We start from the raw sequence: 26,548 nt of genomic DNA, 5'->3' as shown, positions 1-26,548 counted from the left end.
AGCCTGCTTCGGATTCGGTGTCTCCCTCTCTCTCTGCCCCTCCCCTGCTCATGCTCTCTCTCTGTCTCAAAAATAAATAAAAACATTAAAAAAAAAAATTTAAGGGGGCAATAAAGTGACCAAGAGTTTATTTCTATTCAGCCTCAACAAAGACTTGAAGTACTTTCTAAACAGACAAATAGCCAGGGAAATGGGGGGGAGAGAGGGTAAAAGAGAACAGAGAAATAGGATGAAATTAGGACACATGGACCTGCCGGTAGAAAGGCTAGCAGTTGGATTTGAGCTTCCCTGTGGCCCAAGCAAAAACGGCCGTCATACAGATACAACCACCCCCATTCCAGGCCGGGAGCACATCTCCGCGCGAGCACACGTACTCACCCGGTGGGTGTTGTTGACCACGATGGGGTCGGGGTTGCCGTAGTTGGGTGGGTTTGCGTAGGGGTCATAGCCGAGCCGCGCCAGCATGGGGGCGATCTGGGCCATGTCCCTCACCACGTCCCCAGGGATGTGGCCGGTCCACTTGGAGAGCGCTTCAAGGTTCACGGGCTTGATGACCTGGTCTGTGGATCGCTCGATCCTGGGGAGAAAAAACAGGCCACAGGGGGCACAGGGAGACCCAGATGGCACCCAGGTGACCTGTGCCCGCCTCGGCTGTGAGGCTGCGGGCAAGTCACTTGCCCTCCTCAGCCCTCCTCTGTACGATAAGAGCCTCTGTGGCCAGAAACTGGAAACTGGAAGACAGTGGAAGGCGGTGAGCACTTAAAACCCTGCTCCCTTGATGTCTCCAACTTTTTAAAAATAACGTTTTATTTCTGTGACTAAGATGGGTATTTCGTTCTGGAGAAATAATTATAAAACACGGACTGCCCCCTCCCAGCCTATCAGTTCCCTACTGAAACCTAATCTTAGCATTTGGGGGTCCACCCGCTCAACACCGTCTTCTGTGCTTTCAATGGGAGAGTGGCCAAGGGCAGACTCGGGGGCCGGGCCGCCTGGGTTCAAACGCCAGCTGTACCGACACTGGCTGCGTGGCTTTGGGGGGGTTACTTCACCTCTCTGAGCCTCCGTTTCCTCATCTATCGATGGGAATAATGATCGTGCCCACCTCACTGGGCCGTCCTGGGGAGTAAATGAGTTAATGACAGACAAGGCTATGGAACACTGTAAGGTCTCAGTAAGCACCAGCTTTCTCTCTCTCTCTCTCTCTCTCTATCACACACACACACACACACACACACACACACACACACGGAAAACCTATGGTTGGTCTGCAGTTTTAAAACAGCAATAATATGCTGTCTGTATCAGCTGATAACTTTGTTTCGCACCCGACACCTCCTCCATTTCTCCAGCTGTGTAGCATCCCTCCAGAGTGTATTTTTCCAGCCCCTAAAGGTGGCCACTTAGGTCGCTGTCACTTCTGCTGTCACCGTGGAACCACCACCACCTGGGACGTGCGTCCTCGCTCGCCCCTAGGACGGGCTTCTCGCACTGTCTGAATCACAGGACCCTACTGGTCACTGTCCGAGGGCCTTGTACGGCGGAGGGTGGGGCACTCCCGGGATCCAGGCCCTGTCTCCAGGTGCTTCCATCCCAACGAAGAGAGAAATTGGGAAGAAGACCAAAACCCAAAAAGATGTGGCAAAAGGAAGGTGGGACCAGGAGTGAGGAGAGCGGGGAGGCTGGGGGGGTGGGGACGGGTGGTACGAGCAAGGGTTTGGAGTGTGCGGACCAGGAGGGAAATCTCAACTCGGCCCCCTGTGTCTAAGGTTCAACTACATGCGTGGCCTCTGCCACGCCCTTGAACCTCCAGGATTTTATGAGACAGAAGCGACACAGGTGCATCCCAGAACATGAATGGGACACGTGCTTGATCTGAGTAAAGAACCAACGTGTCCCGGGGCGCCTGAGTGGTTCGGTCGGTTAAGCATCCGACTTCGGCTCAGGTCACGATCTCACGGTTCGTGGGTTCGAGCCCCGCATCGGGCTCGCTGCTGTCGGCATGGAGCCCGTTTGAAATCCTGTCTCCATCTGCCCCTCCTCCCCTGCTTGCGCTCTCTCTCTTTCTCTCAAAAATAAATAAACATTAAAAAAAAAAAAAAGAACCAATGTGTTCCAAAATACGGGGCGTGAGACAGAATGCTGTGCTCCGCGGGGTAGAATATTACACAGCCGTCCAAAATGACGTCACGGTGGCAAGCCGGGGCCCGGCGGGCAGGTGGTCCCATACACAAAGCGAAGAAAGGTTACAGGGAAACATGTTCCTGTTTCAGGAGGACTCCGGTTTTATCAACAGCCCCTGACAAAGGACCAGTAGGTCACAGATCAAAATCTGGATGGTGAGATTTTGGATTCTTGTTCCTTACCCTGGGGGGAATCGTCTCAATCTCCGACAGTAAAGATATATTCCTTAAGTTATCTGATTTTTTGGCTAATTTACAAAGATCCCAGCCCCAGCACTGACTGGCTGGGGTACCGGGCACATGGGCACTTCACTGCCGGGAGAGTTGCTGTACGTCCCCAGCTCTGCTCGGGGCTCAACAGCTCTTGGGGATGGGGTCTGACAGGGCCCAGCCATGAGGGAAAGGAGGTGACGCTGTCCCGGGAAGGACTGCTCTCTCACTGGCCTCTCAGGGATGCTTGGGCCAGATCGGGATGGAGACCGACAGACAAAACCCTCCGATCCTGCATTGTTCAAGCGCTCTGGGTCTCAGGAGAGGGACGGCCTCCCCAAAGGAGGAAGGCGGAGAGGAAGGGACAGAAGGGGAGAAGGAAGAGGGGTGTGGAGAGCTTGTGAGCACACACCCTGGAGTCCAGCAGACCTGGGTTCAAATCCTGGCACTACCCTTTGCCAGCTGTGTGGCCTCAGGTAACGTCTCACTGCGACTCAGTTTCTCCGCCTGTAAAATGGGTATAACAGCTGTTCTCCTGTCCTCAGATTGGGAATTAAAGGAATAACGTGTGTTGGGGGCTTAACTCAGTGCTTACTACACCTCAGGCACGCATTACGTGGTCATGCGGGTGAGGATAATGAGCGGGCCGATGAAGGCGGTCTCTATGCTACCATGGTGACAATAATAATAGGAATAATCGCACCTAACGTGTCTTGACCTATCTGATACTCCCAGGTAGCTAGAAGGCTGCTCGATTAGATCCCTGTGCTACAGGTAAGGAAATGGGGGGCACAGAGAGGCTGAGTCACTCATTCAGCGGCACACAGTCAGGCGGTGGCTGAGCCGGGATCGGAACCCAGACAACCTGGTTCCAGATCCGTGTTCTGAATGTAACCTTTGCCCGCTACGACTTACTGCAAAGCACTTTCGCATCTGCTGGTTGGCTCAGAAACAGGGCAAGAGTGAGCGCCCCGCTTCTGCGGGTGCTGAAGCTGAGGCTCAGAGAGACAGCGGCACTCTGCCCACCCACTGCCTCTGACTCAGGCCAGGGGGCCGTGGGCGCAGGGCGAGGGCTCCACTCACTTGGACAGGGACACGCCGCCCGGCTTGCCAATGAGGTCCTCGTGGTGCAAAACAGCGTCGCTCCAGGCAATGCCCAGGAAGTCCAGGATGAGCTTGAGGGAGCGCCTGGGGTGCAGCACCAGCTGCTCGTAGTACACGGGCAGGCACTTGTCCTTGCCCACCTCCATGCACTGGGCGTACATCACCTCGATGGCCTTGTTCCACTTGGTGAGGCAGTCGCGGTAGCTGCTGAGGTCGAAGCCGGCGATCGTGACCTTGCGCGTGATCATGGAGTGCACCGACGCGCGGCCGTCGCGCACCATCAGCAGGAACTTGGAGTTGGGGAACAGGCGCGACAGGTAGACGGAGGACTTGAGCGTGAAGGGGTCCTTGTTGCACAGCACGCGCGCCGGCTCCCCGTGCTTGGCGATCACCTCCAGGATGAAGGCCTGCATGGCGGCGTCCAGCACCTCGTCCGTCACGCCCGCCTCGTCCAGCCGCAGCTTCTCGCGGCCCGACTTGGACCAGGCCTGGCGCATGGCCAGCACGCGGGGGATGATGCGCGTCTCCTCGCCGCAGCGCACCTCGGGGTGGGCGTCCAGCATGGCGCGCATCAGCGTGGTGCCGCTGCGGGGCACGCCGCCCACGAAGATGAGCGGCATGGCCTTGCCGTAGCGGTACTCCACGCGGTCCGCGCCCACCATCACCAGGTCCTCCTGCTCCGGCCGCATGGCCCGCCGGGGCCCCCGGGGGCCCCCCAGCACCGCGCGGCACTCCAGCACCTGCTGCCCCACCTGGACCGCCAGCACCAGGGCCAGGGCGCAGCTGGCCGCCAGCAGCGCCCTCCGCACCGACAGGCGCATGCTGGGCCTGGGGTGGCGGGTGGGCCTTAGCGCCAGGTCAGCGGAGGGCGGGCGGGACTCGCATCTGGGGAGAGAGAGGGAGGCAGGAGTCAGGCAGGCCTGGGGGGGCTGCCGGCCCTAGCCAAACACGCTGCGATCGTATTCCTCACCCGACAGACAGACAATAACAATTATTAAAAAAAATTTTTTTTAACATTTATTTTTGAGAGAGAGAGACAGACAGACAGAGGGTGGGTGGGGGAGGGGCGGAGAGAGAGGGAGACACAGAATCTGAAACAGGCTCCAGGCTCTGAGCCCTCAGCGCAGAGCCTGACGCGGGGCTCGAGCTCACAGACGGTGAGATCATGACCTGAGCGGAAGCTGGATGCCTAACCGACTGAGCTGCCCAGGTGCCCCATAAGAATGATTTTTCAATTGACTATTAAAGTATGGAAAATAATAATGCCCTGGGATGTCCGAATTCAGCAGCACGCCCACTTTGCAAGGACAAGGTTTCTGTGTGTCCTGTTCACGGCGGGCTCTCCAGAGTCTAGCACAGAGCCTGGTGCCTAGCAGGTGCTTCGTATGTATTTGGGGGATGGGCCTTGGTTGAATGAGCAGGACAAGGTTCCAAGTGCTGTGACATGACGGCCGTAGAAACAGAAGGAAACCGAGGGCGCCTGGGTGCCTTAGCATCTGACTTCAGCTCAGTTCACGATCTCACAGTTCATGAGTTCGAGTCCCACATCAGGTAAGCTTGAGCCCTGCTTCGGGTGAAGACGCCCGCTTTGGGTAAGCTTGAGCCCCACTTTGGGTGAGCCCTGCTTCTCTCTCTCTCTCTCAATCCTTCTCTCTGCCCCTCAGGGGATTCCCTCTCTCCCCCGCCCCCGCCCTTCTCTCTCTCTGCCCCTTGCTCCCTTGTGCTCCCCGCCCCCCCCCCCCCCTAAAATAAGAAAAAACAGAAGGAAACCAAGAAATGGAGAGGCTGATCCCAGGTGCCCAGCTGGGGAGCAGCCAGGCTGGGGTAGAACATTCTAGCCCGGGCCAGCCAGCTCCGATGCCTGCTCTGAAGGACCACACCGCCTCGGTGAGAGATGCTTTTCAGGAGACGGTGTGGAATACGCTGTCCTGTTCTGGGCTTCTTCTGGAATCACTACTCACTCCCTCGGTCTTCATTCGGTGAATGGGGATTAAGTACAAAAAAGGTGCTGGGCACCGTGCGCAGTGCTGGGGACAGGAAAGTGGGTAAGACAGCCAGGCGGGGGAGCGATACCACACAAGCTATAGGCACCCAGTGAAAAGGGCTTCTGCTGTGAGAGGGATCGAGGAGGGGAAGGAGGAGGGAGGGCAGGGAGGGCCCCTCGGGGAAGGTGGCATCCAAGCAGAGTCCTGGATGAAGCTGGCCACGTGAAGATGCATGGAGGACTGATCCAGGCAGAGGGAACAGAGAATGCAAAGATCCCCAGGTGGGAGAGGGTGGCCCCACACCTGGGAGGAGGGGGTGACAGCTTCTACCCGAGGAGGTGAGGGAAGACTTCTTGTAGGAGGCGGCCCCGGAGCCAAGTTCTGAACAGTGCACAGGTGGTTTTCAAACAGCCAGGTAGGGAAGAGAGAGGAGGGTGTTCTGGCAAAGGGAATGCCCAGTGCAAAGGCCACAGGCAGGTTCCTTGATGGATGCGAGCTTCAGCCGGAACCACCGAAGGACCGACCCAGCCTGCATCCCCACTGCGGGCTGTAGCAAGCGGGACGTAAATATCAGAAGGAGGGAATGCACAATCTCGGCCCCGGGGTCCAAGCTGTCGAGAGCTTCAGCATTTCCTGGCTGTGTGGCTTTGGGAGAGTCACTTCCCCCATCTAAACCACAGTTTCCTCAGCTGCAAAGAGGGGTGGGGTGCACTGACCTCAAACGCTGAGAGGATTCTAGAAGCAACTAAGAAAGCAAAGATGAATCTCAGCCTGGGGTCACTGGCCACCGTGGACATCAGAAAATAGCTGGGGACGCTCTCCCCAGGAAACTGTGCTTATCATATGTTGCTGACAATGGCGGGGGTTCATTGGTGCCCTGAATTCAGGGTCGGGGATGGGGAAATCTAATGCCAGGGCTCCTTTCAGGGAGAAGGCAGGCTGGGAAGGACAGAAAGCCACTTGGAAATCCCTCCCAGGACCCATCAACTTGTTCAAGTGCTCACTGAAATTCTCCTCTTCGACTTGAGACTAGAATTCTGTTATTATGTCAGTGTCTGTGCTCCTGGGGACCAGTCCATCACACTTTAGTTTAAATTAGAGCAATCACCCTTTCCTCCTGACACTTGGTGGGCCACGAGAGAATGGACCAGAAGGTGATGGGAGATGCACAGAAAGGAAGAAAAGGGGTAAGCTTTGGGAAAGCTGTTTCCAGAAAGAGTAAGTACAGTATCTGTGCCCGTGCGTGCGTGCGTGCGTGCGTGTGTGTGTGTGTGTGTGTGTATTCTCTAGTGTATATTTGGGGTCAGAAAGTGACTTGGATACTAAATATCAGGGGAAAGGACTAGAAGAATGGACAGGCAGAATAAGAAAAATGTTACCAACACACCAGTTTTGGTTAATATTGGTCATTCCTGTTCAGTTTAAACCAAATCACACGAATTTTGGGTTCTTACATTTATGACGCACATGCTCGGCTAAAACTTTTACTATGCATTAGCAGCATTTAATGCAATCACCTCTATCACCCCTGGGGGAGGGACGCCTCGCCCTCAGCAGCTCAGAGAGAAGAAGCCACTGGCCTAGGGCCGTGTGGCCAGAGACAGGCCTGCATCTGACCAGGCTGAGGCAAGCTGTTCACTGTCCTCAGACAGGACACAGTGACAGGCCCCTCTCTGTCGCCAAAAGAAAACAGCTCAAAGCAGACAGGTCAGGCCTAAGCAGGAGATAGCAAAGCCTAAGGGGTGCCTTGAAAAGAAAAAGTAGGGCAATGTGGTAAAAAGGACAGCCAGGGACCCACAAAACCAAAAGCAACTTCCTGGCCATCTACGGTCAAGGACCCCACTCTGCAGGGGCCAGAGTGCCCAGCCCGGGGATTCGGGCCAGTCTTCTACCCCCCACTATCCCGCTGGACCCCGCCAAGGGCAGTGTCCCAGCGTCCTGGCAGTGAGGATGGCGGGTACGAGACTCAGACGTGGCTTCTTAAAGCCCTGGGTTCAAATCCTGCCTCTGCTGCTTGCCAGCTGGTGACTGAGACAAGGGACTTCACCCCTCTGAGCCTCTGCTTTCCCCTCAAAGAAAGGGAAGGGTAATAATAACCCTTCCTCAGGGAGCTATTCTGAGATTCGGGGAGACTCTGTGAGAGGTGCTGAGATGAGCAAGCGCACCAGAAACACTAGTCAGATGGGACACAGAGGGCTTTGGATTCTGGCCGTGCCTCGAATCTGCTCAGTGATGCCGGCCAAATCCCCTGCCCACTGTGGGATCCGGCCTTCTCCTATTATAGGAGAATCGTCTTTCTAAGACATGAAAAAGAGCAGAGGACTGTCCCCGACATGCTGCTGGGACCCAGTGCTGCATTTCTAACAGAGAGAACACTGGCCAGGGGAGTCTGGCTGCCCCATAATGGAAGTCGGGGGAGTGGAGTAGCTCTAGGGCTCGGGCGGGGCGGGGGCGGGGGGACTTCTGGAGGCACTTACCTCTCCCGGGCACTGTCATCTCTGGGCTCTAGCCCTTGTGGCCGCTCACGGAGACTGCTCGCCAGCTGTCCCCTGCAGAGGCAAAGGAGATGCCGCGTTAGGGGTGGGTGCTGTGGAGGGGGCCCGGCCCCCTCAGAGGGGCAGAGGAGGGTGTCAGGCTCCCCAGGGGCATCCGGCGGTGATTTGGGGTAAGTTTTCTGGGGGGGGGCAAGCTGGAGTGCAGGGGGAGGCCATCTGAGCCCAAGATGTAACAGCTGGGGTCTGAACTCGCCTGGTCCTACAGGGAATGAACTGGCTTACTGTTCAGGCAGAGAGGTATGAGCTGAGAATCTGGGTTCAGGTGCTGCTGCCTTAGGGAGCTGTCGGGTGTCTGCGAACCAGGGTTCTCCCTTCCTCTTGGCCCAAGGACATTGGACTTCAGGAAAAGTAAACCTAAGGATAAGCAACAACTACCACCATTATATCACTAATCAGCATCTGGGGCTGCTGGTACGGTTGAACAGGCTGTGCACTGCCCAACTCCAAAAGGGCACCACATACCTAGCCTATGATAAATAAGGCGCCCTCAGAGTAGGACAGCATCCTGCCACTGCCACCTAATACTGGCCCAATGCCTACTATGTCAGGACCTTGTATCATTTAGTCCCCCTACGAGGAGTGTGTGATGATCCCAATTTTCTCTTAATTTTTATTATTTTTCTAAATGCTTAATTTATTTCCTTGGAGAGAGAGAGAATGCAAGTGTGTGGGGGGGGGGGGGCAGAGAGAGACAGAGAGAGAGAATCCCAAGCAGGCTCGGCAACATCAGCACTGAGCCCAACACAGGGCTTGATCTCACAAACCTTGAGATCATGCCCTGAGCTGAAATCAAGAGTCAGACGCTTAACTGACTGAGCCACCCTGGCACCCCAATCCCAATTTTCGAGAAAGGAAAAAGACCTCAAGAGGAAGAGCAACTCACCCAGGGGACCATGGGAACCAGGATCCCATCCAGATCCATGAGCCTTGGGTGCCCAGCTCTTAACCACGGCGGTAAAGGAACGGGGCCATGGATAGGATGGGGTCTGGCAGGAAGCCGGGCTGATGTGGAACCAAGGGGCTCCTGGTGTACTTGTCATGCTGTGTCCTTACCATTTGGGGGCAGGTGAGGAGTTTTAGTCTGATTCTCACCTTCCCCCATGTTACCGGTGGGATGACTGAGGCTCGCGAGGGAAATTATTCCACAGACTTACACACGGAGTCCGGGGAGCTCCTGGTCCCTTTCCAGGAGGCGGGAGTGGTTACGAACACAGCCCTGAAGCCAGACGGCTCCCTGACTCCATAAATCATTGTTCCTCGGAGCCTCAGTTTTCCTGTTCTGCAAAATGGGTTGTTGTCTGCTGAAAGCTCACGATGGCCTATTTACGGTGAGCGCTCAGAAATCTTTAGCTATTACTGTATCTGTGTCGTGTTGTAAATTATCTGGGTGTAGACTGTTAACCGCGCCTCTCTGTCCTCTCTCCCTTTCTCCTCGCTTACTCCTCGCCTCTGTAGTTTGTGCCTGTCCTGGGAAAAGCAGGCTGATGAGGACTCGTAAACACAGCTGGAGAAGGGTATCCAGATGTAACCACAGCAACCAGCCACACACACACACACACACACACACACACCCTGCCTCCGAGCCTCCTGGGGGATGGGTGGCCCACAACAGAGACCTGCCTCTTGGAAGAAATAAAAACAATTAGGGACAGGGCACTTGAAGCTCTTCCAGAGTCGAGATGGCTGGGGCCCAGGTGCCCTCGGGTGGCCCACGAAATGCCACAGTGCTCGGAGAGGCCTGCCGGGGATGAGAGCTGCCCCAGACTCCCATTATTTACAGCTGCAGTCCAGTGTGGGGCACGGACCCCTTGGAAGGCATTTCAATTTAAATTAAGTAAAATGAAACAAATTAAAAAACCAAAAAAAAGTGGTGGGAGCACCTCAGTGGCTCAGTTGGTTAAGCGTCTGACTTCGGCTCAGGTCATGGTCTCGCGGTCCGTGAGTTCGGGCCCCGCGTTGGGCTCTGTGCTGATGGCTCGGAGCCTGGAGCCTGCTTGGATTCATTTATTCATATATTCTCTCTCTCTCTCTCTCTCTCTCTCTCTCTCTCTCTCTCTCTCTCCCCCTTAACCCTGCTCCTGCTCTGTCTCTCTCTCTCTCAAAAATAAAAATAAGCATTAAAAGAATAAAATAAATAAATTTCAGAAAAGGAAATTAAGGAAAACGAAAGAAAATGTTAAATTCGGCTCCTTGTGTGCCCCGGCAGTATTTCAAGAGCCCAGCAGCCGTGTGGTGGCCAGTGGCTACCGTGCTGGACAGTGCAGATCTAGGATGGGGTCAGTGAACCACGGACCAAATCCAACCTCCAGCCCTTGACTTAAGAATAGCTTGTACTTTTTTTTTTTTTAAGGGAAAGAGGAGGGGGAGGGGCCGCGGGGAAAAGGAGAGGCAGCAAAACCCACCTTACGCACTCAGCAAAACCTGAAATGGTTAATATTTGGATACTTATAGAACAAGTTTGTGGACCCTTGCTCTGGAACATTCCCCTTATTTGCAGAAGGTTCGACCGGACAGCGCTGACTTGGAAGAAAAATGAGGTACACGGGAGGGGGGTTGTGGAGACTATGGACACTGAGGCCTCTTTTCCTTCTGGGAGGAACATCAGCATTTATTAAGCACCACTGTGCACCAGACACCAAACCGAAGGCATTCCGTGCTTTACCTCGATTCGTCCTTACAACAGCCCAATGGCAGGGTGGGGTGGCAAGGGGGCACCCCGGATCTGCAGCTTAGGGATGACAGAGTCCCACGCGGGTGCAGCGTGTGCATAATTATGCCAAAAAGCAAAACCGCCAAATCGGCCGAACCGAACGGCAAACGCAAACCACAGAAGAAGAAAAAAGACAAGAAGGAAATACGTCGACTCAAAATGCAAACAGGAGTGGTGCTTGGTGATAAGTTTTCTCCTCAAGACACACTGTCACAGTCTTTCTCTCTCTGTAATAAAAAAATAAAGCGACTAGTGTGTTTTTAATCATATGCCAGGTATAGTAGGGGGCCAGGCTGCTTGGGCTCAGATCCCGGCTCCACCAGCTACTGGCTGTGTGGCCTTGCCAACTCACTCACCCTCTCTGAACCTCAGTTTCTGCATCTTTAAAATGGGGATGACAGCAATACCTGAAAGGAGGCTCCCGGGGGGGCACCTGGACACTTGAAATGTAGCCAGTGTGAACGAGGATCTCGCCTCGTAGGGGTGCGGGGAGCTGTAAATCAGTTAGAACGTGGAGCTATTCACAGGCTGGCTTTCGCTTTCTCATTTCAGCTGCAGGAGAACCTTCTAAGGTGGGGCCTTTTATCCCCATTTGATAGGCTGAGGAGATTGAAACTCGGGAGAGTTGAAGTGGTTTGCAGAAACCACACAGTTTAGTAAGAAGAAAAGTCAGTTTCCAAATCTGGTTATGTCCCCAGATCCCTGGCATCAATGTCACATGGTCAGTGGCAGCAGGGGAGGGCAGAAGGGACTCTGCTCTCTCTCTGCACTGGCCCAAGGGTTTCCCTGAATGACCGTTGGAAGGGAGGGGCAGGGAGAGGGTTGTTCAGTCTTCCAGACCCCTTTAAACCCACGTGCATTCATTCCACAAATGTTTATTGAGCGCCTACTATCGCCAGGCACTGATCAGATGCTGGGACACATCAAGGGCAGCAGACAGAGACCCCTGCCCGCATAGAGCTCACATCCTGGCGGGGAGCAAGGAGACCAGTGTGTGGGATCATGACGCCTGTGACACATGCTCGGAAGGAAATGCCCACAGCAGGGACCGGGAGATACGCCATATGGTGTCACAGAGGGAGGGGACATTTACACGGAGACCACACCAATCTGGGGTCGAAGTCATTTGAACTTTCTAACTCAGCAGGGTTCCTCCAAGCTCAGCAGATCAACAGGTTCCCCAGGCCGGGGAGGCAGGTCGCCGGACTTACAGAGTGGCCTTGGAGGGGTGCCTGGCACCCCTGTGCCCGGGCTCAGCCACCGGCCCTGCAAACTTTCCCGGTGGGGACCAGCTTCCAAACATTCCATTACCATGGCTACTACCTACCCGCTGACCTCACCACCCCAAGCCCCAACCCTTCCCTGGCAAAGCTGGGGAGACAGGAGACAGGTGATCTCTGGGGTAGGGCCCCTGGCGATCAGAGACCTCCGGAGACCCACTCCCGAGACAAGCCAGCCAGAGTCGAATGGGGCCCAGTTCAGCCCTCTGTTAAGGCACAAGACGGGGATGGGAACTGGGGAGGCCGCGGGTCACACCCCGGCTCCCCCGCTCAGCGGCTGGGTGTCCTGGGTCACCCCGGTGTGGCTCTCTGAGCCTCGGTGTTCCCAGCTGACAAATGGGAATAACACCCAGACCAAAGAGGGTCTTGAGGAACTGGACGTAACTTCTACCAAGCCAGGCACAGAGTCAATATGCAAAACTAGGCGCGTTTAATATTATGAGGACTGTCCTCACAGCACGTGGACAAAGATCTGAGAAAACGAGTGGCCCGGCGAGGTGGGATCGGCAAATCTCCCTGTGAAGGGCCGGGAAGCCAACGACCTTGGCCACGTGGGTCAGACGGTCTCAGACGCAGCTACGCCATTCGCGAGAGCACCTCCAGACAACACAGCAAGGAAGGCGTGTGGCTGTGCTCCGATGTACAAAACCAGGCACTGAGCTAGATTTGTCCCGCGGGCCACAGGGTGCCAACCCCCTGGCCTGCACGGCAAGGTTACGGTACGGGCAGCACACGCGCCCAGCAGGGCTTGGACGAGCCCAGGACGCGCGAATGCAGTGAGCCCCAGCGGGAGCTGGTGTATATTCCGGTCCTGGGTCACCCCCCGCTTCGGGGGAGGCCTCAGGTGGCCAGCCTTTGGTGGGTGAGAGGAAAACGTAAAATTCAGGGGAGCAAATAGTCCATTAAAAAAAAAAATGAAGAAGCACGTGCACAGAATCCTCTGGCATCTGGTCTGTCGCCAAGTAAATAAAGACTCAGGGGGAGAAGCTTTTGTGTATGTCTGGAGCTTTCCTGGACACTCTGCCTCCACCAACAACCGTGGGGGGTAGACGCTGTTACCAGCCCCGTTTTACAGAGGGGGGTAAGGTGAGGCTCAGAGAGGTGAGGTGCCTAGCCCAAGGTCACACAGATGGTAACTGTGCCTGAACTGGAACCCAGGTCCTTCCCAGCCTTCCCCACTCCTCTGGCGTGGCCCCTGGTTCCAGACTTCCTGCTCAGGGGAAACACGGTAAGGGGGGCCCTGCCTGGTAAACAATGCAAACAGGAGAGGCCCAAGGGACCTTGCACTGGCCACACATTCGTGGGTACACACACACGCACACACACACACACGCATGCAGGCATGCCCGAGGCCCCGCCTCCATTCCTCTGCCAAGAAGCTGCCAGAGGGAAGGAAATGAGCACTGGAGCAGGAGTCCTGGTTCTGCTGATTATTATCAATGCAGCCCTTGAGGGGGTAGGAGGGGGAGGTATTACCTAACTTCTTTGTGCCTCAGTTTCCTCATCTGTAAAGTGGGTCTGCTAATGAAGTTGTGAGACTAAACAAATGAAGGGCACAAAGCACTCGGGACAGGGCCCTATGACTGTATCCCTGTGATTTCCCCCCTCAACTCGGTTCTCAAACCCCTGTGCAGCACACCCCTGGGTCCCGCGCCCAAACACTCTGATTCAGAAGTTACATGACGAGGCTCGGCGAGCTGCCTTTTACTAAGCGCCTCTCTCCTCGACCCTGCTGCTGGAGGAAATGCTACTTAGGGCCCTGGATTCGCATGCAAGGTGCCCACCCAGGCCAGGCGCTCACGCAGCAGTGCAAGGCAGCGTCAGGATGCAGCCCCGCAACTCGCTGGTCCTTCCACCTGCTCTGTGCCACAGACCCCTTCGACTGTGACATCGACGGACCCCTTCAGAGAAGAGTGGGTTTTTATTAACGTTTACTCATATATTCTGGGGGTGCGGGGGCAGAGAGAGAGGGAGAGAGAATCCCAAGCAGGCTCCGCACTGTCAGCGCAGAGCCCCACGTGGGGCTTGAACCCACAAACTGCGAGATCGTGACCTGAGCCAAAATCAAGAGTCGGACGCTCTCCGACTTCAGCCAGGTCACGATCTCACGGTCCGCGAGTTCGAGCCCCGCGTCGGGCTCTGGGCTGATGGCTCGGAGCCTGGAGCCTGTTTCCGATTCTGTGTCTCCCTCTCTCTCTGTCCCTCCCCCGTTCATGCTCTGTCTCTCTCTGTCCCAAAAATAAAATAAACGTTGAAAAAAAAATTTTTTTTAAAAAAGAGTCGGATGCTCAACCGACAGCATCCCAGGTGCCCAGGTTTTAAATAGAATCAAATACAAGGATCACAAGGACACCAATTATAGTAAAATCTGGCCAAGGACACGATTACCAAAAAACAAACAAACAAAAGCTCTGATAATGTGACCGCTATGCTCATTTATCAAAAACAGTAAGGGGCACCTGGGTGGCTCAGTCGGTTGAGCGTCCGACTTTGGCTCAGACCACGATCTCCTGGTCTGTAAGCTGAAGCCCCACATCGGGCTGCCTGCTGTTAGCAGAATTCACTTAGATCCTCTGTCTCTCTGTCTCTGCCCCCCCCACTTGCACTCTCTCAAAAATAAATCAAACATTTAAAACCAAATGAAGAACGAACGAACGAAAGAACGAAAGAACGAAAAATGAAAAAATGAAAGAACGGAAGAACGAATGAAAACATGAATGAAAAACAAAACAAAGAGAAAGAAAGAGAAAGAAAAGAGAAAAGAAAAGAAAAAAGAAAGAGAAAGAAAGAGAAAGAAAAGAGAAAAGAAAAGAAAAGAAGAGAAAAGAAAAGAAAAGAAAAGAAAAGAAAAGAAAAGAGAAAAGAAAAAAGAGAGATCTAGAGGCAGGCCCTATAGCAAACACAACGTGCACGCAGCGATGACAAGAGATGCCTGTAGCTGCTGAAATACAACATAAAGGTATGTGTGGCTCCTATTGGTGACCACGACCCAGCTGCCTGGATGTGTCACCTACAAGGACACCTGGAGCAAATATTAAATCAGAGTCAATAAAGATATCGTTGGTTCCCATCCAGACTCCCGGGCCCCTAGGGGGCCCTCCAAAGCTGCACTCCCACCTCGGGAGGGGTTCGGACTTGATGGCATAGTCCCGAGCGCGGCTGGGGTGTTTTCATTTTACATAAAAAAATAAAAGTAGGAGGGGTGGCTGGGTGGCTCAGTCGGTTCAGCACAGACTCTTGGTTTCAGCTCAGGTCATGATCTCGCGGTTCGTGAGTTCGAGCCCCACGTCAGGCTCTCCGCTGTCAACGCAGAGCCTGCTTCAGATCCTCTGTCTCCCTCACTCTACTCCTCCTCCAGCCTCTCTCTCTCTGTCTCTCAAAAATAAACATAAAAAAAATAAAAAATAGTAATAAAATAAAATAAATTTAAAAAATAAAAGTAGGAGGCAATACAACGATTACAAAGAAACATGGCCTCCGCCCACGCTGGGCATCACATGCCAGCAGGTGACCTTGGCTCAAGTCTGAAGTAGAGGACACCGGGGACCAGAGTCGGGGTGACTGTGGCCCCAGACCCGGAACACACGGCCCCGCGGGGAAGCTGAATGAGCTCTGCGTCTCAGCCACCGGCAGTGGAGACCCCAGGTGTGCACCTGCCTCGGCTCTACACCCCTAGCAGTGCCCTCTCCTGTCTCTGGGCCTCAGTTTCCTCATCTGTAAAATGGGCCCAAGAATTCTTCTGAGCAAGACCGCTGTGAGGATTCACAGAGACGGAGGCTTCACGGAGAGAAGGTTAGTTATGCAACCAAGCCCACGGTCCACCTTGGAATGTTTTCATCATCTCAAAGAGAGACCCCAACTGTTAGCTATCACCCCAATCCCTTATCTCCCCCCCCACCCATGGCAACCATGGGATCTACTCGGTTTCTATGGATTTGCCTCTTCTGAACATGTCATATACAGTCAACCCTCGAACGACATGGGGGCTGGGGGGCCGACCCCCCATGCATCTGAAAATCTGCAAACAACGTTTGACCGCCCCTGCCCCAAACTTAATAGCCTGCTGTTGACCAGGAGCCTTACCCATAACATCAACGGTCCGTCAACATATATTTTGTGTGTTACAGGTACTCTAAGCCATATTCTTACAATAAAATAAGCTGGAGCAAAGAAAGTGTCATGAAGAAAATCATAAAGAAGAGAAAATACATTTACGGTACTGTCCTATATTTATATATATTTTTAAAAATCCGTGTATAAAGTGGGCCATGTATTTGAAACCTGTACTGGTCAAGGGTCAGCTGTAAACAGAACAGCCCGACACATGGTCTTTACTGGCTGGCTTCTTTCATTTGATGTGCTTTCAAGGCTCACTCATTGGTTTCGATTTTTTTTTTTTGATTTGCATTAAAATGTTATCTACCTTGATGACAGAATTTTTGGACACCCCCGTACGTTCTGTGCCCAACGCGAGTGCCTCGCTCACCACAGCCTCCAGGACAAACCTGGGTTTGTTTCTACAAACCACAAATCGATGCGTGGCTCTGTTCACACCTGTACTCAGGAGCTGGGGAGCCTGGGGATCCCAGAAATGCCGGGATGGCAGGGGCCACTGGGCATCTCTCCAGGAAATCCACGCACAGCGGTATAACCAGCTTCCCCCACAAAGCCCTGCTCCTTCTGGCACCACTCTGCTCAACTCCCGTTGAGAAATTCTACCACAACTGTGGCTTTGAGGTAAGCATTTATTGAGCTCCAGCTGTATACACTCTGTGTCATCTCCCCCCACACCGAGCTCAGTTCTCCTTAGACAGTCACGGCACACTCACTAAGGCAGGCAGTGAGGCCAGGGGACAGGAGCTGGGTTCATCTCTGCCGCTCCCTGGCTCGCCAGCTCTGGGCAAGACAGTGACCCTCTCTGAGCCTCAGTTTCCTCACCTGTTAAATGGGGTGTGCGAGGAGATTTCTTCCCGGGGGGGTTAAAGGGAAGACAAGAGTCCACGGGGAGTTGTCACTTGATCAAAGTGAATGTGTGCTCACTCAGTGGGCACAGAGCTGAGGGCCATGTGACCATGGCACCATCTGAGGCTCCCAGCCACCCCGAGAGGAGGTACAATGACACCCCACTTTACAGATGAGAAATCAAAGCCTCGGGGAAGTTAAGTAGCTTGGCCACCACCGGGAGACCGGTAGGCGTGGGCCAGGATTTACACTGAGGTCTGGCTCGGAAACACTGGATCTTAGACATCGAGCTGGCTTCATTCGCCTTTTCATGGGCCAGACTCCTTCACTCAGAGGCCTGACGCAGGACGAGGGGAAGGTGCTTCCAGTCCTGCAACCAGGACATGCCTCTTCCCTCTCCGGGACTCAGTTTCCCCACCACTGACTCACGAGGGGTGGCGGAGCTCTGAGACGCCCTTCCCTGCCCCACACCCAACTTCCGCAGCTAGAATCCTCTCTGATCCAACACCTCACGTGGCACACCCTGTAAGATTTCACCCGCAAAAGGAGTTCAGGGTTCGCATTTGAGAAAAGACAAAAGAGGCCAGTGTCCTTGTCTGTAGAATGAGGACAATGGCGGTGCCCACCTCCAGGGGCTGCTGAGAGGGGACAAGATAGCACGTCCCAAGTGTCTTACCAATCCCCTGACTCCAGCTGGAACCCCCAATGCAGCCCAGGATGCCCCCACGCTCCCGGCTCTCCAAGACAAGGGCTGTGAAGGTGACCTTGGGCGAGGCTCTTAACCTCTCTAAGCCTTAAGACGGAAATCGGAAATCGCTTTCCAGGCCTGCTTCGCGAGGGCTCCCCTGCTCAGGGTGGCCACGGCAGGTGGCCCAGCACCAGCATCTCAGAAACTCTTTAAGGCCTGGGCCACCCGTACTCTCCAGTCTTGGGAAAACCGTCCAGCTGAGGCCATCCGGATTTCACCCCACAGGGTTCTGGCAAATTCCCAAGGACAACCGCCTCTCAGGCCTAGGAGGGAGGGCTGTTCCGAGCAAGAACATTCACCCTCTCTTTGGCCATGACTGATGGATCAGGCCACCGCAGACTGCCGTGGCTTCTCCTAATTGGTCTTCCTTCCTTCCTTCCTTCCTTGGCCAGCACCCAGCTCACTTGCCCGCCTCAAAGAGGACACGGGTGATGAAGCAAGGGGCAGGGTGCTCAACAGGGGTTAAGGGCATGGGAGGATGGCTCAGGAGGGGCTGAGTCCACATTTGGCTCCGCCGAGGATGGGCTATGAGACCGGGAGCGGTGGGGGTGGGAGGCAGTTCACATCAAAAGTCTCAGTTTCCTCCTCTGTAAAATGGGCTGAGCTGCCTCCCTCAGAGGGTTGCCAGGATGCCTACTGAGGCACGTGCTTAGGGCTGGAGCTGAGAGGAGTCCAGTACATGCCGGCTATTAAAGCATCATCATCGTCTCTAATTATTCTAATTAAATATTCCATGGTACAAACACAACAGACCCAGATGTGACCCTATAAGAATTCATTACCCCGCAAGGCATCCTGGATAAGTTAGGGGACAGAGGTTAGCTGATCCCATGCTGGTACATATTTAGGTTGGAAAAATACTCCAGAAGGGTATACCCTAAAACGCTTCATTTATTTCTCCTTCCACACCACCCCTCTGACCCCCCGATTTTTCTAACTCTCCAATAGTGAGTATGTATCAGCGGCACGATACAAAAGAAAAGAATGGAAAAATGAAATGTGGGGGCGGTGGGGGGGGGGGGGATGTTCCCAGGTTCGCGGCATAACCTGGAGACCTTAAGCTCTGGAATACAGAGCCAGCCGCCGAGACAACCCACGGCAAGCCCAGAGAGGAGAGTCTGTCTGGTCAAGGTCACGGAGCAGGCCGGGCCTGGGCCCAGCTTTCCAGACACCCAGCCCTGGGCTCCTCTCTGCTGGCCTCATGCTGGCTCACTCCCCTAACGAGATGAGGTAGGTTGACCTCCTGACTTAAAGTCTGACTCTGAAGTCAGGGTGAAGATCTTGGCAGGGCCAGGAGCTACGTGACCTTGGGCAGGACACTCCACTTTTGCGAGCATCAGTTTCCTTTAACTGTAAAATGACAATCAGCCTTGTGGCAGTGCCAGATGGTTTCTGTGCGGATTAAATAAAATAGTGCAGGTAAAGTACTTACTACTCTACCTGGCAAACAGTAGGTGCTCTGCGTCCTATTATTATAGTTATCACTATTATTAGTATTTGGAATCTAGTCATGTCAGGCAGGATCCTTTGAAGGGCATGGAATGCTAACCCAGTAGACACGGGTAGGAAATTGAGACTTAGGTACTAGGGAGCCATGGCAGGTATTTGAGCAGGAGAGGTGCAGTAGAACTCCAAAGCTGCATAGGGCTGGCAGCCAGTGCCCATCTACGGGAAACTTTCTGCCAAGGTCCTCTGTCACATCCTTGGCCATCCCCCTAGCGCTGCTGTGCAAAACCAGCACAATCCCCAAGGGGGATTTCTGGGTGCCAGCTGGGCACCGGTACATGTCAAGTGATCAACAAGCCGGGGGACCTGAAGCAGCCCAGATGGCCTCAGTCCACAGGTGCGGGGACCAGGAGCTCCAAACACCCGGCAGGGGCCCCAGGGTGACAGAGGAGAGATGGCCCCTGTCTCAGAGCCATGAAGAGTGGCTCCCTTCGACTTTCCTGTGTGACCTTGCACAAGTCCCTCCCTCTCTCTGAGCTCCTCTGCCCAAATGCAAACAAGGTCTTAACTGCTTCCTTCTGCTTCAGGGCTGCGGCGGGGGGGGGGGGGGGGGGGGGGGGGGGGGCGGCTGCAAGCCTCACAATAAAGGCAACAGTGGTTTCCTCTGGTTGTTCCAAGTATGTGCCAGGCACTCTGCTGATCCCTTCAGGTGCAAACTTTAGTTAAACCATCACAACTCCAGGGGCGCCTGCGTGGCTCAGCTTGGTGAGCGTGCAACATCGGCTCAGGTCATGATCTCATGGTTCGTAGGTTTGAGCCCCTACGTAGGGCTTTTCGCTGACAGCGCAGAGCCTGCACTGGATTCTCTGCCTCCCTCTCTCTGTCTCTGCCCCTCCCCCGCTTGTATGCACACTTGCGCTCTCTCTCTCTCTCAAAAATAAATACACATTAAAAAACATCTTCTAAACCCTCACAACTCTAGAAGAGGTCCTTGTATCATTCCTAGTTCTAAAATTTATTTAAGTATTCAAGTCACAGGTACAATCTTCATTTTTTTGTTTTAAGAGACGGCTTAAGTCTCCTTGGAGCAAAATCTCCAATGCTGTTTTGGTTAGTTAGTTAATGTTTATTTTTAAAAAAATTTTTTTTTAATGTTTATTTATTTTTGAGACAGAGCATGAATGGGGGAGGGTCAGAGAGAGAGAGGGAGACACAGAATCTGAAGCAGGCTCCAGGCTCTGAGCTGCCAGCACAGAGCCCGACGCGGGGCTCGAACTCACAGACCGTGAGATCATGACCTGAGCTGAAGTCGGACGCTTAACCGACTGAGCCACCCAGGCACCCCAATTAATGTTTATTTTTGAGAGAGAGAGACAGAGCGCGAGCAGGGGAGGGGCAGAGAGAGAGAGGGAGACACAGAATCCGAAGCAAGCTCCAGGCTCCGAGCTGTCGGCACAGAGCCTGACGCGGGGCTCGAACTCACGAACCTCGAGATCATGACCTGAGCTGAAATCCAGTCAGATGCTTAACCAGCTGAGCCACCCAGGTGCCCCGTGGTCCCTTTTTCTAAGAGGTAACCACGGTCGATCAGTTTGGGGAGGAGTCGCCTGTCCTTCTTTCTATGAGGTCCTGGTCGGACATGTATCTGAATGGCCATCACACAGGGCCTCCCTCCCACCCTCCCGAGCATCCCTCCTCCCCTCCTTCCACACGCACACCATCATCTCCCGCCAGGGACCGATTTTACCCTTCAGGGGGACAACTGGCAATATCTGGAGACAGTTTTGGTTGTCACAGCCAGGGGCCATCTCAGGAGCAGAGGCGGGGGGTGTGGCTAAGCGTCCTATAATGTCCAGCTCAGCCCACACCACAAACGATCATCTGGCCCCAAACGTCCGTGATGCCGAGGCTGAGAAGCCCTGGATCACGCATGTCCTGAAACCCGCTTGATTCCCTCCACGTTAGGTCACAGGGGTATTGCACACGTGTTCGCCACTCAGTAAACATTGCCGGAGCACCTACTACGTGTTCCCTGTAGCCCAGCCAGACCCCGGTTAGCCAGGGGGCACGTGAGTGAATGACAGAGGCAAAGCCCCAGCGCTCAGACGGCGGTCCATCCTCACAGAAGACAAGACCCCTCCTTTAAATTGTGCGAGAGCACCTCCTCCCCCTTCCCCAGCAGGGATGGCCCACCATCCGTGGCCAAAGCCTTCCTGGGCGACATTTAGGCTGTTCCCATCTCTGATGCAACCGGCCCCATCGCTAAGGAGCAGGCCTCCTCATACCCACGTGTGAGAGGCACCCTGGGGCCTTGCTAACTGCATCAGCAGGGTTCCCTGGGAGCTTGCTCATCCCCTCTGGCAGGTTCCAGATCCAATCTGCATTTTAACAGACCGCAGGGATTCCCATGCGTGTTAAAACTTGAGAAGCACAGATCTAGGCAGCTGCGTAAAAAGGGTCCGCTGGCTGGGGACACCTCGGCAGAAACTGCCAAAGCGCCTCCAGAAGGCCAGGGGTCTGTGAGTCCTCCTGCACCGACTTCGGACTGCCAGACGCTGCTGTTTTTGTGAAGCTGACAACTCCTCCCCTTTTCCAGATACGAAGACTGAGGCTGAACAAGGTGTGCAGACAACCAGGACCCCTCTCAGCTCTGGCTTTCAGGATCTGGCCAGGCCCCCCCGGGCATGTTCCCTGCCAGCTTCCTGCCCACCCACTCTGGGCTGGCAGAAAGCGGCTCAGAGCAGGGAGGCGGAAAGGTCACGGCTCTCCTGGCAAAGGAAGGAAAGTTCCCGAGGTGGGGCAGGAGCTCCGTGGGCTGGGCATCTCCGAGTGCCACTGGGGAGGCTGCGCTGTACCCATTCATGTCCAGTCATCCAGGACGGAGGGCCAGGCCCGGGGACAGCGCAAGCCCGCCCTCATCGAGCACAAGAAGTGATGTCAGGACGCTGGGGTGAGGGTGAGGACGGGGCCCGTGCTGGGGACAGAGAGGGCCCTGGGGCCAAGGAACTGGTTGGGGCCCCAGCTTCAACTGATGAGGTGCACATATGCGCCTCAGTTTCCTCCCCCTGAAAATGGGCTCACACCAGTAGCTGCAGAGACTTGCTGTGAGGAACTGATCCGCGCGAATCGGTCCCACACACAGTAGCGTTATCTGGAGGCCTATCTCCCCCCTGCAGCTGGCACTGAACTGCCCCCCTCGACTACCCCGTCCCCACCGCCACCGGCCGTGGTCAGCTCTGCTCTCCACCCCACCCGACTGACGAGGATACCGAGGCTCGGCGCCCTACCCCTTGATCGCAAACTGAGACATGGTCACAGGAGCGGTGGCCCTGCACTGACAAGGCCTGCGTTCCCCGTGTGAATTCTGCCTCTGTTGAGCTGTGTGGACTTAGGAAAGCCCCTTCTCGTTTCTGAGCCTCAGTTTCCAAAGCAGGGGGCAGCGGGGACATAATCCAGAGATGGGAGATGGGGAGCCACCCAGCAAACGGGAGACTGCCATGCCCAACGTCCCCTGACGCTCCACACTGTCACCCCTCCAAAGACCCAGCCCAGGAAGACCTGTCGTCTGTGGGCATCTATCCTATGCCCCAAGTGCGACCTGGGTGAGGCCATGCAAAGCCAGCAGCCCCCAGGGAGGGCAAGTCACTTGCTCAAGGCCACACAGCTGATAAAGCCGTGGAGGGCAGGGCAGGGCAGCAGAAGGTGGGGAGTCAAACCTGAGTGGGGTGCAGGCTGCAGCCAGCAGGGCAGAGAAGGACCAGGTTAGGTCTGGAGTGGACACCAGAAGAAGCAGGCAGACTTGTGGGCACGGTAGCCAAAGTCACTCCTGCTGGCTTTTAGCTGTGAGGCCTCTTTGAAGGAGGGGCAGTCCTGGGATGTGCCCGCCCCTCCCCACAGGCTCCTCCTCCCTCCGGGGCCCAGTCTGGTCACCTGCCCCTACATCCCCAGCAGCCACTACCTGCCTGGGCATCAAGGTTTCTCTCTCGTGGCCACAGCTCAAGCCTTGTAGGCTACACTGTCTCCCTATGGCCGAACTCATCCCATCCTCTGGAATCTTCTCTTACCACTATGGCCGGAGGGGTGTTAACTCCCAAGGAAACCCGACCAGGTGGCTCCCCTGCCTAACCCCTTCCACGAGCCCTCAGCCTCAGTAGAACATTCCAGCTCCTCCCCAGGGGTTATAACAGCAACATCCACGGTGAGCCATGCGTGGAATCCAATTGTCCAGAAGCCACATTGAAGAAGGAAAAAGAAAAAGGTGAAATGAAATTTGATTCTAGACTTTTATTTAACTCCACATATCCAAAATATCATCGTTACGCAATATAAAACTGTAAATAAAGCCAACATAAAGCACATGTATGATTTAAAATCAGTACCAAAATTAAAATTAATGAGACATTTTCCCTCTCCCCCCCCCCCACCCCTGCTTTAGCACTATGTCTTTTAAATCTGGGGTGTATATTCGACTTTTCACCGGGCCTCTCTGATGTATTTGGAGCTCACAGAATTTACGGTTGAAAAAGTACATTCGCGTCCCGAAATAGTCCCACACATGCTTCCAAGTTTTCCAAGAACGGAATCAAGTATCTGTGTTGCAATCTAAATTTAAATGATCTTGAAAATAAAACACTCAGTTCCTTAGGCACACCAGCCACATCGCAAGGGCTCGACAGGCCACATGGGGCTTAGGGATCCCGGAGGGTGCGGTGGGGGTTGTGGGGGACACAGGCTGATCAAGTCCTCAACTGTGTGTGCCTGGTCCCTGCGGTCCTCTCCTGCCTCATCTCCAGGCTTGAGCTTGGAGTGAAAGCCCCTGAGCACACAGGGGTCCATCTCGGAGATTCACCAGCACTGCCTTGGCGGCCCCCGCTTCCTGCCTCTTCCCACTGATTCCTTCAAAATTCAGCTCCAGATGCCTCCTTCTGCAACGGCTCCTCTGACATCCTCTGGAGAGGGTGACGCTCCTAGTCCCCTCTGCTCATGCCCCTGACTGTTAACGTCGCACCCCTCTACTCACCAGACGACAGTAGCATCCCCTCCCCAAGGTGCACCGACCAACAGCATCTCCAGGTATTCCCAGTGGCCCTGGGAGCGCAATCACCTCGGGGTGGGAGCCAGTGCCTGGCGCACAGAAGGCGCCCAAGCGTGTGCCTGAACGCAAGAGCCGTACTCAACTTTACTCAACCCCGTGAGGCTTGCCTCCTCCAAGAAGCCTTCCGTGATGCTGTAGCCCAGTTAGCGCTTCCTCTGGGTTCCCCGCAGCCCCCTGCACTCACCTCCAGAGCCACAGCCTCCAAAGGTAGGAACTGGGTCTAGTTCATTGCTATACTTTGAATGCCCAACCTGGAGATTGGTATATAGTAGGTGCTTAATAGATATTTATAGAACTGACCTGAGAAACAGAGAGGATTTAGGTTGAGAAAGCTCCACAGGGTGAGTGTCGCCTGTTTTAGGTCAGGGTTCTTTCATCCCAGCAAAGGTTCTAAAACAGTCACAGCTCCATCTACACGCTAAGCACTGGGCTAAATATAAAGACTCTGCAGGGTTCAGAGAGGGAAACTGAGGCTTAGACACATAGAGGGCTTGCCCTGTCTTCAAATCAAGGATTGTGAGGTTCAAAACGTTTTTCAAACGTTCACCCATCAGGGAAATAAATGCAAATTAAAAGTACAATAGAAGACTGCTATATAGCTGAATCGCTTCAAAAAAAAATAATAATAATAATACCAGGTGTTAGCAAGGATGTGATGCCATCAGAAATGCATCTAACTCGTCACCAAAGGCCCCAATAGCACCATCCGCAAAAGCCCCCAACTAGAAACTACCCAAACGCCCATAACCAAGAGACTTCACATATAAATACGAATAAATAAATATACACCCAACAGCCAGGCAGATGAACAAGCCAACACTTCAGACAAAACTCAGGACGAATCTCATAGACTTATGTTGAGCGGGGGAAAAAAAAGCCAATACAAAAGAGAGCATCTGCGTTTTGACGTATGTGAAGTATTTTATACTTGATAGGTCTATAAAGTACAAAGGCAGGCAAAATTAATCTCTAATAGGAGATTTAAGGATGGTGGTCACCCTTTGGGGAGACCTGACTGGAGGAGGGGTATGGACATCTTGTTGGAGGGGGGTACAAGGCATGTGCTTTAAAAAAGTTTTTTTTTTAAGTTTACTTACGTATTTTGAGAAAGAGAGAGAGAGCAGTCGAGCAGGGGAAGGGCGGGAGAGATGTTGGGGGGCGGGGGTGGGGGGGGCAGAATCCCAAGCAGGCTCCACGCTGTCGGGCAGAGCTGGACGCAGGGCTCGATCCACGACCCGGGGATCCTGAGCGGAAATCAAGAGTCGGATGCTTAACCAACTGAGCCCCCCAGGCGCCCCGAGGCACGTGCTTTTTTTCTTGATCTGGTGCCGTCACACGGGCACGTTCACCTGCAAATTCATCGAGCTGTCCACCCATGATGTACGCAGCTTTCTGTACGGATGAGAGCCTTTCTTAAAGAGCCACACTTGGTCAGAGGCTGAGGAACGGTGGTGCTGCCTGGGCACCCCACCCCCACCCCACACACCTTCCTGTTTCTGGTACAGCGGAGCACACAGGACTCCATTCATTCCCCTCAACCAACACCCACTGGCAGGCGCCCTCCCAGGGCCAGGCTCAGTGCCGGGCACTGCGAACATAAAAGTCAACAGGGCCGAGGCCTCCGATCCCGGCACCCACAACCCAGTTCCTGGTACACACGTCCCCAAACCCACACCCAAGAAAGGAGCAGCCAGGCTGGGGGAGCTTTTGAGGAGAGGCCAAGGAGGTGATGTCTACTTGTCTTCCTCTTTCTCTGCCACTCCTCGGAGTGAGAACATTTTCAGGCGTCTTCCTTCCGGACCCCGGGCCAAACCCCAATGTTCGGGCACAGGTAGCAGGAGATTCCTACTCTGCTCCTCCAGGCTGACAACCCCTGGATTATCACCTCCAATCCAGAAATCCCTCCCCAACACCAGACTCGGGCAACCACTGTCTCCTTGTCACTGCCACTTGGGCGTTGAGCTGGCGCCCCCAAGCTGATCACCTGGTTATCCCCCCAAATGCACGCTACCCTCACTTGGTGGCAGCGTATTATGCGCAGGCCGAAAGGCTTGAAGGCAGCCCAAAGCAAGACTCCCCCCTCTCTCTCCCAACCCCAACCCGACCCAGCAGCAAATCCTGCCGACCTCACCTTCAAGACAGAGCCATGCAACGATTTCTTGGCTGTGACGCCAGAGGCACAGGTAGCAGAAGAAAAAAATAACAGGCGACCGGAACTTCGCGGAGAGTAAAACATCTTGTGCATCAAAAGATATCCGAAGAGCAAAACG

The 26,548-nt window shown here is 54.4% G+C and overlaps 1 protein-coding gene across 2 annotated transcripts in view; it reads right to left on the bottom strand.

Annotated features, from left to right (window-relative positions):
• TPST2 (tyrosylprotein sulfotransferase 2) overlaps positions 1-26,548 on the bottom strand; it is a 44,056-nt gene that overhangs the window by 9,366 nt on the left and 8,142 nt on the right. For both annotated transcript variants that reach the window (XM_019426508.2, XM_019426510.2), the window contains 3 exons: positions 7,960-8,031; positions 3,477-4,382; positions 379-577 (listed from right to left, as the gene is read on the bottom strand). In XM_019426508.2, the coding sequence (XP_019282053.1) occupies positions 379-577; positions 3,477-4,318 (1,041 nt within the window). In that variant the 5' untranslated portion in view covers positions 4,319-4,382; positions 7,960-8,031. The remainder of the gene's footprint in view (positions 1-378; positions 578-3,476; positions 4,383-7,959; positions 8,032-26,548) is intronic.

The sequence above is a fragment of the Panthera pardus genome, unplaced genomic scaffold (assembly GCF_024362965.1).
Source record: "Panthera pardus isolate Hobbes unplaced genomic scaffold, ASM2436296v1 HiC_scaffold_15, whole genome shotgun sequence".
Taxonomy (NCBI): domain Eukaryota; kingdom Metazoa; phylum Chordata; class Mammalia; order Carnivora; family Felidae; genus Panthera; species Panthera pardus.
This window is presented reverse-complemented; position numbering and strand designations above follow the sequence as displayed.